The 16916-nt window shown below is 41.1% G+C and overlaps 1 protein-coding gene across 1 annotated transcript in view; it reads right to left on the bottom strand.

Moving 5' to 3' along the window:
• gna11b (guanine nucleotide binding protein (G protein), alpha 11b (Gq class)) overlaps positions 1-16916 on the bottom strand; it is a 55920-nt gene that overhangs the window by 16999 nt on the left and 22005 nt on the right. Inside the window, exon 2 of the mRNA XM_053651116.1 lies at positions 1715-1899. Within this exon, the coding sequence (XP_053507091.1) occupies positions 1715-1899 (185 nt within the window). The remainder of the gene's footprint in view (positions 1-1714; positions 1900-16916) is intronic.

The raw sequence follows: 16916 nt of genomic DNA, 5'->3' as shown, positions 1-16916 counted from the left end.
ATCAGCTTTGATTTCATTCGGGTTGACTTTAGAATGACTTGGCCCTGTTTCCCAAAGCAACTGTAAACTCCTCTCAAGTGAGTGAACGACGCGAGACTCACTGTGTCGTTTAACGACAATGTTTCAACTGCCATGCTTTTGGGATGTGGCTGAAAATGGTTTCATTTTGTTTATATATATAATAATAAAAAATTAAATAAACAAGTGTAAGAATATGGTACAAATCCTACCTTAACCACTGTATAATATGTACAATTATCTCATTCTAAATTCTAAACACCCGAGTGCATTGGCACCCTGTCCAGGGTGTACCCCGCCTTGTGCCCGATGATCCCTGGGATAGGCTCCAGGTTTCCCCGTGACCCTGAAAAGGATTAAGCGGTATAGAAGATGGATGGATGATGGACACCTGAGTGCATTCACATGAACTTTTGCTGTGATGTCCATTGTTAATGTCAGCTCTGGTTTAATAGATTAATAGAACACACTATTTTTTTTTTAACTTGCGGGTAAAACTATTCACAAATTATATAACACTGGGGTCGAGGCATTCCATTTGGGGGAAGCAAAGTGTCTCACGGTCGGCTTTGAAGAGTCTCGGTTGCACTTGTACTGCATGCACAAGAGGGATAATCGTAATTGCGGGCTTTGTTTTTTGCTCTTCGGCTCTGTGGAGCAGCGGCAGAGTGTCGGCGCACGCAGGTGACGCCAAGAGGAATAGACAGCGTACCAAAAATGTTCTTTAAAAAAAATTATAAAAATGAAACCGAGCATGATTTGTTTTAAGTTGAAATGTTTGGGGAGCTGAGGCATGCCACATCCTCACACGGTGAACTATTGAGCAAGAGATGGGGAGACTTTTACTTAATATCAAGATACTTTAATATTAAGCGAAAAAAAAAAAAAAAAAATGGCCGGTGAAGGTTTTACTCGGATCACGGTTAAGAAATGAACAATTGTTAAAATCAATAAAAAAAAAAACCCACAATAAACTGTATGAGGAAATTGTGATTCCGATCCCAGTGATGTGAAACGCAATCTTATTCTTAATCTTAACTATACTTTAATTACATCCAAGATTTATGTTGTAGTTAAATTCTGAGTTGACTTTTATTACTATTCAGCGCCGGCGAGATTTAGCCTTTGTTTCATCTCTACCTACCTTTAATCCTTTAGTCTGTCCAGCTCTCGCCTCCTTATCTGTAATACGCTGCTCAGCTTCAAAAGCTTCGGCTTTGATGCTACCGCCACCGTGCTTTCATCTCACAGGTCACGAACTAGCCCGTAACTCGTACAGCTGCACTGCATTCTGGAACTCCGGGTCTGATGTTCGTCACTTCTACGCCTCGTTAACACGGCAGTGAAAAACCCGACCGTTACGCCTCACGTTTCAGACTGTTAAATAAATGCCATTGTATCTTTGCTAGCAACGTCCCCAGTGCTGTCCGTGCGGAACGTCTGACTTCTCAAAGGAATCGTGAAAATACAACGATCGACAAACAAGCACCAGAATCGCTAAATCACATGAGAAATACTTCAGTGTAAATATATATATATATATATATATATATATATATATATATATATATATATATATATATATATATATATATATATATATATATATATTTTTTTTTTTTTTTCAGGATTCCTTTAAATGATAAGATTTACGTCCATAACGTACGGCACCACAACGTATTCAGCTCCCCCTCACCTTGTTCTGCTCGTACTTGTAGCCGATTTTGAGCGTCTCTGTGGCGCGGATCATGGACTGCATAGACGTGTAGATGTTCTGGTAGACCAGCTTGGTGAAGCCGCGCTTGTCTTCGTCCGTGTAGCCGGTGCCATGGATGATGCGCATCTGTTTGATGAATGTGCTCTTGCCGCTCTCTCCCGTACCTGCATCAAAAGGAGGAGAGGACAAAGGTCAGGGTTAAAAGGTCAGTTCCTGTCATGTTTATCGTGTTCTACTACTGGCTCACTCAATATCGCATTCGCACGTCGTCCATTTCACGGTGTCTGTGCAGTCGCAAAAGACTTACTGACGCACACGCTGGAAAAGGTCAATAAGGTTCATTCCAGCGTCATATTGATCCATCAATGGAAGAGGCAATTCATTCGAGTCAGCTCGTACGGGTTTCGGCAAAATATTTCCTGCAGTAAATCAAATGGATTACATAGAGACGTTTAGTTAACGGTATTTATTAACATTGGACGAGTTAGAGCACAACTAATAAAAAGGTTGAGCAGTCAAAGAAAGCAGTCTTGTTGCGAGGTCAATTCCCCGGACTGCCACTCAGACTGGACTTGGTTCTGTATAAAAACCACTAAATACACAATGGCTAAATGAACAGCTGTTTAAAAAAAAAAAAAAAAAAAAAAAAGCAGCCGAACACAGTCAGTATTAGGATCGTCAAAAGTATCGGTACTTCAGTAACAATTCGGTACTAAAAAGCAAAAAAATTGATGGTATTAGATTTTCATAAGTACCGGTAGCACCGGGTCAACCCGGTACTGATGTGCTGCCCGACATGTGGTCAGTCGAGAACAAGAAGAGCCAAAGCAGCAGCAGCTCCCCCGGTCACCATGGCTGCATAGTAGGCGAAATACATGTATTTCTCTCGGACGCTCGTTTTCCGCTTTCGGTGCCGTTACCGCTAAGTGTGTAAAAGCAGCGCCTCTAATATTTATGTGCGGATAGCTTAACCGTGCTTTCAGGAAGACCGGCTGCTTAACCGCAGTATTTATTCAAGCAGGTGAGTTTAAAATGATGGAAGCGGTTGCATTATGTATGTTGTAGCGTAGTTTAACTGGAGTGTATTACTGCAAGAAAACGTTCTCGTTTTTGCTTACCTAATGATAGCATCCACGCGTTTAACGCTAATACGGTCAGGAGTCCTTATTAACCATTTAATGCTTTAACTTTTATTGGGGTAAAATAAATGGGAGGACATGATAAGGTTCACTAATTTTACACATCAGAGGCTTTTTGATGAGCGATATAGCTGAAATTTATGTGTTAGAAAATAATAGCTGTGTGGCTAGCACTGTTTATGTCTTTAATATCAGTGAGTCAGAAAAACATTTCTGCTCGTCTGGAGAACTCTAGTAGCTTTAATAATGATATACTTTACAGTATACAGAATGGCATTTTAAAAAAATACGTTATATATTGATATTTAACTTTATTAATAAAATAGTGTGTTGTTTAATTAGCATGTTTTTGGTACAGAGTATCGTGGAACTTTATTGGTATTGGTACCAACTGCTGAAATTTTGGTACCATGACAACCTAGTCAGTATACAGGAAATGAGAAAGCGATAAAGGCAAACAGCTATATTCACCCAACCAAAACACGCATTACATTATGCATTTATTTATTTATTTTTAAAAAAGGTTTGTTCTTTGATGTTCTAGAACAAACCAATTACATGCACATCAAGTCACCTTGTTCCCCAAAGGCAAGACTTGCCTTTTTCATGAGCGAGTTCAGAACAGAACTGAACAGAACAGACAGACTGTTTGGAGCTGACCGGGAAGCCACGCTAACTCAAATAACCACTCTTTACAACCACTGTGAGCAGAAAAGCATCTCAGAACACGCAACACGTTGAACCTTGAGCTGAATAAGCTAGAACAGCAGAGGACTACATCAGGTTCCAGTCCTGTCAGCCAAGACCAGGAATCTGACGGCGTTTCCGTACCTGGCTCGTTTGAAGCGTTCGTTTGGGAACCTTATGCTTTCTCTCCCTCGGTTCGTTTCGTTTCAGACGTACACGGCGTTCGCACCAAAACAAATCGATTGCAAACAAACTCTAGAGCGGTTCGCGTTTGTGGTGAGAAAGCAATCCGATCCAACCTGTATAGCGACACACGATGGAAACCGCGCTACATAAAAAAGCGTGTTTGTCGTGCTAACGGCTCGTGACAGGAGTTTAACTTGGACCAAAAACAGGCGGAAACGCCTCACTGACATTTGGTCTAAAACATATTTCTGAACACCTTTCAAAAAAAAAAAAAAACCCCGCATAACGAGGATTACAAGGTGTTTAGCGAGCGTCTCAAGGAGTTGGGCTTTAATCGCTCCGTGGAACATTTAAATTAGATACATTATAATTACAGCTTAAAAGAAATCCACAATAAGCTCGCGGAGCTGCTGTCTATCCGTCTTGATGGATGGGTGCTATGAGCGGAAGCCTGGAACATAACCAGGTGCATTCCGAGCAACGCGAGGACGGTTTACTCGCAAGCACATTTCAGAACGCTTTGAAACGTTGCTTTGTGAAAGCGAACCGAGCCAAGGAGGTAATGCCACAGTGTCCAAAGCACAGATCTACAGGTCTGAAAACGCCCCGAGGCTACAGGTCTTTTTTCTAATCTTTACTTGCGCAATTATACGGCCAAATGATAAAATTCACTCTCTCTTGAAGAACGTTGAGAGATGGACAATAGCCTTTTCTTTGAGGAGAATGACTCAAATGAGGAAAAGTAAAAAGAAACGAAAGAAAAAAAAAAAAAGGCACAGTCTCTGAAAAGAAGGCTACACATTGGCCAGAGACAGCATTTATAAAAAAAAAATTAATAAAAATCTTTAAAGATCTCACACATAACGAGCACAAAGCTGACACTCGGAAACCAAGCTATACGCCCCGTTGATTCATTAACTCGTCTCTTTCCCTGTTTGGATAGGTTATTTCGAGAAAGGCAAAGGAAGCGTTTAACTCGTCGAAGCGGCCTGACCCATACTTTGAACGAGTCAATCTGATCCAGATTTTGTCCGTTTTAAGAAGAGTGTTCAATCTTTTTCCTGGAAGAAACCTTCAAAACGAGTATGATGGCATTCCCAGAGAGACAGAAACGGCGCTACAGAGAGAAAGCGCCGTTACTGCCGATTAAGATCCATTTATAGTGATTCGTAGGAACACAAGCAGGAACTCAAACAAAAGATTAAATGACTGAAAAGCCTCCCTGAAGGCGTTCTTATTTCTGTGGAAGAAAGAAGTGATCACCAGAGTTCGTTTGACTTTTTTTATTCGATTAATTCTTTTTCCTGTCCGTCAGGGTATCTGCAGGTATCAGCACATCAAATTGAATACGTTTTAATACCACATTCAAGACATTCCCAAAACATCAGCTATAATGGATGGTGTTCATGCATATACACATCTATTTCTGGAGGTTGCCGCCTCCGATGTTGCAGCCCGCCGTGTTTATTTATCTTTTGCATTCTATCGCAGTCACACGATGGAGTATGGGAAATAGTGCGTTCGTGAGTGTACGTCATCGCGTGTACGCTCGAAATCAGAGTGCATTGTGGGTACAAACGAGTGAACGAATGTAGGGAATGAAGACATTGTTCAGTCAGAATTAGGACACCACTACAAAATGGCCGACACCCTATATAGTACACCATATAGGAGATAGGGAGCGGTTTCAGACACCGCGTCGGGGTGGGAGGGTCACACGGCGTTACCATTTCAAAAAGCAACGAGCTTTTAAAATAAAACCTAACTCTTCTTAACGGTGTCGGTTCGGTTGCATATGAAGACCTTTGAAACGTGAATTTAAGACATTTTAAAGCTAATTAAAGCCTTATTCTTACATTAAGGAATTTAAGACATTTTAAGGACCAGTGGACACCCTGTCTATTCTGACATTAAGGATTATCTAGATCTTTAACAAACTTATCTCCCTAACCCCAACACCCCCCCCAATGGAGAAACAGCATAACGAATACTGAAGCAGTACTTTCAGTACTTGAATACCTCTAGTGTGCTGATGTTTTCCTTCATTTCCTCTCATAAAAATGAGCAGCTCATTTCAATATTTAAATCAAACCCCGTTCGAATATTCATGAAGGAAAAGGCGTACACACCAGTTCCGCTGTCAATGAGTGAGTGTGTGTTTGTGTGTGAGTAAGTGTGAACAGAAAAGCTGAAGAGCTGATGGCAGTGTGTAGAGGTCCTTAAGATAAATTCGAGCACCTCTTTACAGACAAAAAAAAAAAAACCCCTGAATAACTACACGGCGAGCGGAGCAATGTGCTTTGCTGCAGGCTAAACGTGACGAATAATGAACAGGTTTCAGGCTTGGAATAATGATAACAGCAAGTGATTTTTTGTTTTTTTTTTTGTCCCGATATTGGTAATTAGCATGAGGTATTTTTGGTAAATAAATCAAGACACCTTTTCACCTGGCAGCAGCGATTTTGTGTCAAAGTGCCATGATACACAGCAAAAGGCCCCCAAGTATCGGGAGAAGAGAACGTGGTCTCAGAAAAGGACACGGATCCCGTTAAGTGGTACTTCAAGCTAAAAAGCTGTCTTTGTTTACAAGTTTCAATTAAATTCAAACGCTCCCTATACTATTTACAGCCGTACCTCATCCACATAAATCTGTTAACGCTTAATACAGTTAAAACACGGAGGTTTCATGTAAAGCTGAACGCTCTCATTTTTTAATTTTCCACATCCTTAATCAACATTCTCCATGTTTCAACGGATTTTTTTTTACAGAAATTCACATGTTCATACAGGTTGTGATGATTGGTTGGGATGGGTAAAATCTACCTAGCGCCCATAATGCGTTTTGATTGGTGGATGTTGGTCCAGTTGTTTTAAAGAAAAACAAAAAACAAACAAACAAAAAAGAAAACTTCAGTATTAGGAACACATTTCTGGTAACCTTTTCCATGAAAAGTGAATAAATCACACCCGTTTAATATGTACATGTTACATTCGTATTTAATACGTTTGTTTATATTTACCATGACGTTGAATTCTTGAATCTGATTGGTCGGTAGGTGTTCATACATTTTCAGCTCGTACAGGATTTCACAGAGTTGGTTTTTTTTTGTGATCGTTGCAGCCAAAAATACTTGATTTTGCTGCGGCTTTTTTCTAAACTTGTGACGCAGCTTGAGTTTTGTACTGGAAACTACTCGAACTGGCGGAATTGCGATGGCACGGAATTGTTCTGCGCGGTCTTTCACGGTGATGTTTGCTGGTTAATGAGCTAACGTTTAGCTGACGTTAAACAGCTAACGTTTAGCTGTACTCCTGTTCGACACACGCGAATGGCATGAATGACTGCTGTGATGACGTCACATCACGACTCTTGGCCCAAATCTGCGGTGATTTTGAAAAATCGCGAGCTCCTGCGTGTCATTTCGGAGATCGCACAATCCTGGAAGCACTGAATTTTCTCTAACGTCCCACTGACAGTAGCTCTGCGTGTTCCGTTGAAGTGACGAGGTTAATACTGTCGCGCTCGTCCTCATACGGTATCGTTTCTAGAGTAACGGCTCATTCACTGGGACTTTTATGGTGGACGCGCCACACAATAACACGCTACTTTAAAGTGGGTTGAACGACGTTGCCGTTTATTTAACAAAGAAAAAATGCAAATCATCGATATAGTAAAGACATGTTAAATAAACATTAATGGAAGGAGTCTCCGGTGTCAGTGCTTTGTAACACTCGTTAAGTTTTTTATTAACAGCTTATTAACCTTGAGCGACAGACAGAGGCATTAAACATAACTACAAACTGGTCGGATATAATGTGTTCATTAAACAATTTAAAAAAAAAAAAAAATCTTACTGTATACCAATTCTTGTAGTACAAGAGGAATAAAACACTTCAGGACATGCCGTTATTGGAAAATAATCAACGTCAGAAACGGTAACTCCGCTTTGTGTCGGGTTGATTATTTTCCTCGAACCGCAGCACGTCTCGTCCGCGTTTATTCCTTACAGATTACATAACCTGGACGTGTCATTTATTATTTTACTGTTTTATTTATAACTCTACTGTGTATAAAATACTGCGGACATGTGTTTATTAAAAAACAAAACTACTATTTACACCTTTTTTTGGTTACAAGTAATATTCCAGCTTAATGTTGACCATGTGGAAATGATCGCAATATTGAATGTTATTAAAATAAATAAATAAATAGATAGATAGATAGATAGATAGATAGATAAATAAAAGACTACTGGGCTGCATTACACAGCAGTCAGTAAAAAATCTGTACAACACAGAGACCGATGAGTTCTGATCTCTCTCGCACTTCACACAGGCCTTCAGTCGCCCACACAATACGGATACACAAGCTCACACACACAGAGCGAGAGAGCGAGAGAGAAACCAATAAACCCAACCTTTAGATTCACTACATCCGCAGGAGGCAAACCACAACCACAGAAAGCACATTTCATCTCTCTGTACATCAAAACACACATCCTGCTCCATCACTCAGCTCTCTCCCATCACCTGCACTTAATCTCTCTCGCTCTCTCTCTCATACACCTCTTTCCCTGATTTACATAAAACTGTTCTTCCTGGTCTTCCAGAAACCGGTCATCTAACCCGGAGTTAAACCTGAGAGCGATCTGCGAGAAAACAAAAGCGCTAAGACGCAGTCTGTGCCGTGCACATCATGTGATACCGATACAAAGAAAACAAATATTTAACAGTGGTAATCTGCTGCTGAACTGAATATCAGGTTCATAAGTAAATAAAAATGACATCACGAGGAGCGTTACACAGGCCTGGTCTCAAGCTGCTGAATCTTCACTGTTTATACTAGAGGTCTATGGCAACACCGCTGTCTGTACCTGTATCGCTTTAGGAATCTAGATAGCTGTATCTGTATTCGGTTTTACACACACACACACACACACACACACACACACACACACACACACACACACACAGTGGGCGTGGCGTAAACTGCAAGTTTCGTTCTTTTACCGTCTTTCTTTTATTATTAAATGTAATTTTTTTTTTCCAAAAACCCAGAGTTAAAAATGGCAGCAGTGTCAGCACAGTGTGTATTATGGCTCTGATGGTTCCTCAACCTCAACTACATCACTTGAGTTCATAATTGCTCTCAGCTAGAAATCTACATGGGACTAGTGGTGGGCGGTATGAGGATTTTACTTTGTGAAGGATTAAAATTTCTCCATGATGTGTTTTGGCAGAGAAAAACAGTTTGCTCTCTCCCTGACGGGAACACTAACAAACCAATAATAACCCAGAGCAGGCAGTTCCTCAGCTTACGTTTCCCTTCTCGGTTTATTTGGTAATACAGCAGCAACACGGAGGAGTTGGTGCCTTTAAAAAAATAAAAAATAAAATAAATAAATAAATAAATAAATAAATAAATAATAAAAAAATTCAACAATTAAATTAAACTGATGGACAGGAAACAGTTTGAAAAATATGCAAAGGCGAGCTCGATGACGTATCTGTTTAACAACCAAGAACCTCCCCACATCAAACTAAACCACCGCTCCTCCTGACCAGGCGGCTACTAAGGATAACTGAATGAAGCTGTAAATCAGTCGCTCAAGGATTTCGCGATCGCTGAAATGAACGCAAAATCAAGGAAACGCCGCAATATTTGGAGGACCTTGCAATTGTTCAATTGCTCAAAATTTGGGCCAAAATGTGTCACAACACGCTTTCAGCCAAAGCTCTCTTCGATTCACGCGCGCCGAACGAGTACCGCTAAAAGGTCTCATTTACCAAACATCACTGCAAATAACAAGTTTGTGCAATTGCAATTCTTGCCAATTCAAGTAGTTTTCTGCAAAAAAAAAAAAAAAAAAATTTTTAATTTTGCCTAAAAAACAAAAAGAAAGAAAGAAAAAAAAAACCCAGTTATGTTCTCTTCCATAAACCTTTGCTCTAAACAATACCTGAAACTTGCTCATATAATTTGTGTTCATTTTTTAAACTTGCGCTCGACTAATATTCACATTAGTACTATTATCACCGAGTGCTATTCGCTGCCAATTACACAACATAATTCGACAAACAGATGAAAACGTTCGTAAATAGTGACTGTTCTTGGTTTTCTGGGCCTCGATGCCCACGGACCCAAACCAGAGAGTCTCTCTGTTACTGAGGTCCAAAATTTCACCAGTCCAACATTTCCAATCTTTCTTAATTTGAAGAGAGCAAATTAACACGTACGGGAAATGAGCCTCAAGTTAAAGACCATATTACACAAAATGAAAAATACTCCTGTACCTTACCATTGGGCCTCAACAGTTGCCCATTCTTCCACACTGGGTGTGACAAAGTTGTGTATTTGCTTTGGATTTTATGCTCTTCAGAGACAAAAGGACGACAATGAAAGAAACCAGCAGGCCGTATGTTTGCTATTGGCAAGGTCGATACACAAACTTGCAATATTACCAAGAGACGTAGCATCGGCTCAGACCAGACAGTTACTGAAGCTAAAAGCTACTTCGTTGATCGTGCAAACGGACACTGAATTGCAGCTGAAGCAAATCTTTCTGAATAGATTTATAAAGCATTGTTCTAGATACACTCGTCATGCTTCACCAAGTAATTATACAGTTTAAAGCAGGCATATGATTTTGAAACGTTTTTAACTGTCCATTATTGTGTTTATTGGGTGTAATAGAATATGTTAACATGCTATAATGTTTAAAAAAAATGCATTATGTGTCACATACTGCACATTATTGCAGTACCTCTATTCCAGGCTGCCTGAAACGCTCCGATTTCTACAAAGCCCCTCCTTCCGAAAAGCCCAGAGGGCTCTGATTGGGAAAAACCTCAAGCGTGTATCGGAAATGTAATGCCCCTTGGTTAGCTTCAGCCTCCAAGGCTTCTAAAGAAATTCTAAGCTCCTAAGCAACATGTCGGTTTTACCGTACCAGTTGGAGCCCGATTCAGAAAAAGCAGATGGTCGAGCGGAGGTAACTTGAGCAGAACGACTCACAGTGGTACGTTTGTATTTTGTAACTCTCGTACCTTTCAGATACGATGTAAATTCCGACACCCCGTAAAACTACTCTATGTACACAGCTTCTGTGTGTACATGGGTACTCATGCGATATCTCTTTGGAAAGCTAAGATTCTTGTGATTCGATTGATATATAAACCGTTTCAAGATACGATCACAACAGCAGCTTCAATCAACGTCTGTCAGACCACCAACATACAAACAAACATTTACAATACTGGGGCAACTTAGCAAACTTTAGTTAGCACGTTAGCGGAGGTCTACACCTGAGCCCTGGGCCACAACACAAAACCCCGCATATGAACAATCAATAGCAGATACATCATACTTACAGGTTCTGATTCAGAAGCGTAAGATTGTCCGAGAAAAGTGGGAATCGCGCCACTTTACGGGAGCAGCCTTTGCGTATGGCCTGCGTTGTACTCGCCCAGGTTCAGGAAGCTGTCCTCCGTAAAAAGCGCTGTGCACAAGCAAACTTTTGGGATGTACTGCTCAGGAACAGCGTTATAAATAAAACGTTAACCACTGATTCCCAATTTCGTCGTTTTCGGAATTCCAAAGAAAGGGGTTTTGCTTTCGCATCGAAACACACAGCGCCTCCGCGACGACGTCGCCAACGCAATTCACTGAAGCCTCGCCTTCGGGCGACATTATGCCGATAGTGCACGCTGTGACAGACAAGTTACGGAAGTACATCTGGACTTCTTTGAACAGGTCTGGAGCAGTGTTCTCTGTTAGATAAAATAAATCCCTTTGGTGGAGACTATTGAGCTTTGGGATTTATACAGGTCGTATACATGCACAAAACAGATACGTTACACACCCAAACAAAAGGAAAAACATTAAAAATCATGATACGACTCCTTTAATACCATCATAATGATTTATCATCATGCACCTAGTGTGTGTGTGACAGCCTTATAAGAAATAGATAAAGTATTGCAGATGTTTAGTGAATGCACTGAAAAAGCGCAGCCCCTTGGATTTTAATTTCGTCCTGGGGACAAACGGCTCCTGTTTGGAGGTCTTAGCCCTTTGGTCACGCTAGCAAGCGACAAGCCTCTCGTCTTTCTGACACAAGATGGTAGTAGGGGATAAACAGACCTGATGACGAATAGAGCCACTAGTCACTGCTGGTACTGGTACTAATGTCTCATAATCAAAAGGACAATTACCAAAACGACTTGATAACCGCGGGTTAAAATCACCGCCTGTGCTGAGCTTGATTTAGGTCACACTCTTGTCTAAAAAAACCAAACAAAAAACAATTCAGAAGCACGTGGTGTGTCATGCTGATAGTGGCGTAACCAGAAATCAATTTTGTTGGGATGAGGACCATGAATAAGACCATGAATGTGTTTCTCATCTGTACAATTCGGTTGGTGCCGTGTGACGTGCGTTTAAGATGGAGGTCAGGCAGCAGTAGGAGCAGTGATGACACTAATTTGTTATTTTAATAATTTAAGGCACTTCATCTACGGTCAATCTTTCCATATTAATGATGTTGCCATGAAATACCTGCATGACACTGGGGGGGGGGGGGAAAGGTAAAAACAGGGGAATATTACACCTTATATTATAAACCCTGATCTACGATACAACGCATTGATATTGTGGTGCAGTCCCACCAGGATTTTATGGACACGGAAACGTGAAGAACACTAGCGCGCCAATATCGGTCATGCCAGGATTTTGCGATCTCAGAAATGAACGCAAAATCGAGCAAACTCCCCAGTATTCGGCAGAGCTTGTGATTTTTCAAAATTACCGCAGATTTGGGCTGAGACGCGTCGTGTGACGTCATGGCAACACGTGCTCTACCAAAGCCCTCTCCGATTCACGTGCGTTGAACACGAGTACTGCTAAAAGGTACCATCTGTACTGTACCATCACCGCGGAAAAGTGTGCAAAACAACGTGTGCGATCGCAAGTTCGCCAATTCGAGTAGTTTTCTGCAAAATAGCACAAAAAAAAAAAAAAAAAAAACCACTCGGCTGAATTCTGAAAAAAGCCGCAGCAAAAATCAAGCGTTGTGATTCGGCCATGACAATCACAAAATAACCCCATGAGATCCTGTACGAACTGCAGTGGTTTGATTTCTCCTCATTACGAATGGAATATATGCTACCTAACAATCTTGCTTACTACTGGGAAGATTTGTCGCTGTGATTGACAGCGACAGAGAAACCATCCCTCCCACTCCGAGACCACGGGCGGGTTCTTCTCTCTCATGATCTCTGAACGATAAGCTGAACAAATGGAATGAACTGACTTGGGCACGTCTCATGTGTAATGCCCAAGCACAAATTTTTTTTCATGCATCACGTTCATCCACGGAATTCGCCCAGCTGCCACGTGCACGGCTCGGTGCGGGAAGCCTCCTCACGGCGCCCGTATGCTCTGCGAGTCCGTCACATACTGTTAATGGAAGCCAGCCGAGCGAAGAACGATGAAGATTTTAAAGTGCGATACTTTCATACACTTTCACTTAAAAATCAGACAAACATGTGGAAAATCAACCTCTGAAAGAACGCTGAAAGGGATTTCTGTGCACCAGATCTCAGTCTCTGTGCTGGAGAACATTCATTCGAGTGGAATTATGGGCCATAAACATGAAGCGCAAGAAAAATAAACCGCAAATCACAAATATCTGCTCAGAATTAAAAAAAATATATATATTTATTAAAAAAAAGAGAGAGAAAGAAATCGAAAGAAAAAGCTTTCAGTTATTTGATAAGGCAATTGTTTGGTTGTCATAGCAACACTTCCCCCTCTCTCTCTCGTGTTTGTTTTATGAAGGACATTAAACATGAACTCGATTTCCTTCTCGCGCTCGTTTTATGAATGAGCAACAAAAGACATGGGTGAAAAAGAAAAGAAAAGCACGGATAGAACGGGGAGAAATTACAAAAAAAAGGGTAACCCTCTTTAGAAATGACTCGGGATTAACTGACATTGTGAAACATGCAAGAAAACCGAAAATGTCTTCTAAAAGACAGTAAAGACAAAAGCACAGATTTACGCTTGGATATTCACACTCAAGTTGGAATAGTGAGAGTTTTGCAGCATTAAAACGATAGCTCACAATATGTAAAGTATGGGCAGCTCAACGGTTAAGGCTCTGGGTTACTGATCGGAAGGTCGGGGGTTCAAGCCCCAGCACTGCCAAGCTGCCACTGTTGGGCCATTGAGCAAGGCACTTAACCCTCTCTGCTCCAGGGGCGCCGTATCATGGCTGACCCTGCGCTCTGACCCCAGCTTCCTGACAGGCTTGGGTATGCGAAGAAAACAATTCCACTGTGCTCTACTGTCCATGCGACCAATACAGACTCATCATCATATAGGCTTAAAACTATTTCACGTTATTTTTTGCAGCAATGATATAAAGGATGATGTGAAAATGGTAACATTCAACGCTATCTTTTGGGCCACAATTCAAATCAGCACGCAGTCTGGAAAGCCCTGCAAACACAAGCATCGATCCAAAAAAGTTCAACTTAATCCTGACCATCATCAAATACAAAACTATACCAATTATGCACCAGGATTCGAAACCCTTCCGAATGAAAGGAGTTTGCTTTGTTACTTGTTCAAACTTTCTCCTATTGCAACTTCTGGCTTTCCTCACATTCTAGTAGGTGTTCTTGCTTGAGGTCTTGGAATAAATTCGTTGCGTTTCCACCTTTTGTTGATACGGGTTTTTAAACACAATTGACAAAGAGGTTTGATTCGCATCTGATCTTCTGTATCCGAACCACTTCCATATCGCTGATGAATTCTCCTTCCTCGTGTAGGGTTGGAGCACCACCTTCCACCATGCTTATTCTCCTTCAACGTACGAGATGTCCACTTCGCACTCGTGAACACGTCATCGACTGTATCGTCGATATCGCGGGACGGAAATATTTCTCATCATGTGGAGGAACTGTACCGGTATACAGCATCATGGACCATCAGATATGGCACAGCCCAAAATCTAGGACAACTCAAAAGAATAATAGGAAATGATTCAACCTGGGCCAACAGTGCAGTGAATGTAATGTAAAGTGTTTCCATACTTTAGAGGACTTTCTCTGCTGTAAACATGCTCCACGGCCTCCATCAGCATGCCTCATAACACATCACAGTCCAGCTAATCGGGAATAAAATTCAGTACCAACTATTTTTATTACCGGTTTTGTTTCCTGATTAGTTGTTGCAGCCCTGGATAAAAATTGTTTTTTTTTTTTTATTTCATTTGAGTCATTACATAAAACGAGTGCCCAAGCTCAAACCTGGTCATGCGACTAAATCAAGGATGCGAAATTACAATACAGACGCTTTGCTTTTCTCGAGCTGTCGATTTCTATCGTACGTCCTTGAATTAATTCAAAATGGTTCGTATCTCCTCTAAAGAAGAGGAAAAAAAGTGTCCGTTTTACCCTTCTTTATGGATGCGAGACATGCTGCCAGTGCTACGCACAGCATTACGGTTCAAGGACTGTATCTATTAAACGTCGTTCATTCACACGAGTCGACTCCTTTATTTAAGCATGCGCGCTAATAAAGTAGTTACATTTCGCCCAGGCATCACGAATGTGCATGTCTTTCTACATGGTGTGCTCCTGTACCAATTACTGACTTGTGGAACACGTCCAAATCTGCATCTGTTCATTACACCTGGTGCCAGGGGGTTTTTTTCTTCTTCTTTTTTTTTTTTTTAAAGAGTAAATGAACGTGGTATCGGACCAATAATGATACCGGTATCGGTATCTATGCACATGCGACACAAATTTGTACAAAATAATATCTTCATCATTCAATATCTTCATTCCTCCTCATTTGCTCGAAACCAGGAGGGAACCGTGCAAAATTCCCAGGCTGCAGTTTGGCCTGATAGTACACACACAGATGCAAAAACATTCCTACACTCGTTCACCGATTAGTCACACAAACAGGAAATAACAGCAAGAAGCTGAACCTCTCGTTTAAATGCAGGTCTGCTTTGTGTCTTCACATTTCCTCGTCCTCCTCTATGTGTCTCCTCTGTGCAGTGGCCAGATCCTCTCCAGATGAGCGGTGTAAAAATAAAAGAATTATTCAAAATGGCTCATTTATTTCGCGTGACCCTGTCACAAGACACACACACACACGCACACACACACACACACACTTTTCTAGCTGCTTCCTCCTCCCGTTCCTCCTTTGTGAAACAGGACACACAACCTCTCTGTTAAACCCAACTCTTAATAAAGACCTGATCCTCCACCAGAAGTGCAAGATATTCATCACTTAAATATTTCTCCATTCTATTTTTATTTTTTTTAATGGCCTAGAAATAGGAGGCCATCTATTATCGTTCGTGCCGGGTGCAGTGCGGCTCTTTTTGCTCATGCGTCTCTTTTTCTGCACACCGAAACTCGGTTTGATGCCGACGCTGTGAAATGTAACGGCGTTAGACAGAAGCATTGAGAAAACTATTTAACCACTTACATGTAGGATCACGTTTAGTACACAGCCATTGTTCAGTATTTGTATCACCCCCACCCCCACCACCCCCACTTTTAGTCGAGGAAGCCATAAATGCTTTGCAGTTACTCAAAACCATTTTTCCTACATCAAGTCACCAGGGCCAATCGTTCAGAGATCCTAAGCAAGACTTCACTTGGAGCTCAACCCAGAGAGGAGAAAAAAACCCCCAAAACAAATTAATTAATTAAAAAAAAAAAAGGATTAATTTTCCCTCAGAACCCAGAGATGAGGCTGAGATAGTGGTTGCACTTGTCTGAAGTATTTCCACATGTTAAACACCATGAAAACATGTCCACTATTTGATTAACTACAGGTAAGGCCATGCTATTTTTTTTTTTTCAAGAAACAGTTTCATATTGCATATTTATAATACTTTTTTATAATTATACAATAATACCAACTGCTGAATTTTCCATTCTGATTGGTCAGGTGGTGTTGATTAATATTCAGATCTGACTGGGGGGGGGGGGGGGGGGGGAAGGGCACCACATCCATTAATCTTCCATACCGCTTATGCTACGCAGGATCAGGACAACTCGAGGGTCCGCCCTAGATGGCTCAATCTCACACGTTAAAGACAATTTGGAAATGCCAAATCAGCCTATAATGCCTATCTTTA

This window comes from Ictalurus furcatus, chromosome 20 (genome assembly GCF_023375685.1).
Source record: "Ictalurus furcatus strain D&B chromosome 20, Billie_1.0, whole genome shotgun sequence".
NCBI lineage: Eukaryota > Metazoa > Chordata > Actinopteri > Siluriformes > Ictaluridae > Ictalurus > Ictalurus furcatus.
The sequence above is the reverse complement of the archived record's forward strand: the minus strand, read 5'-3'. Positions and strand labels throughout refer to the sequence as shown.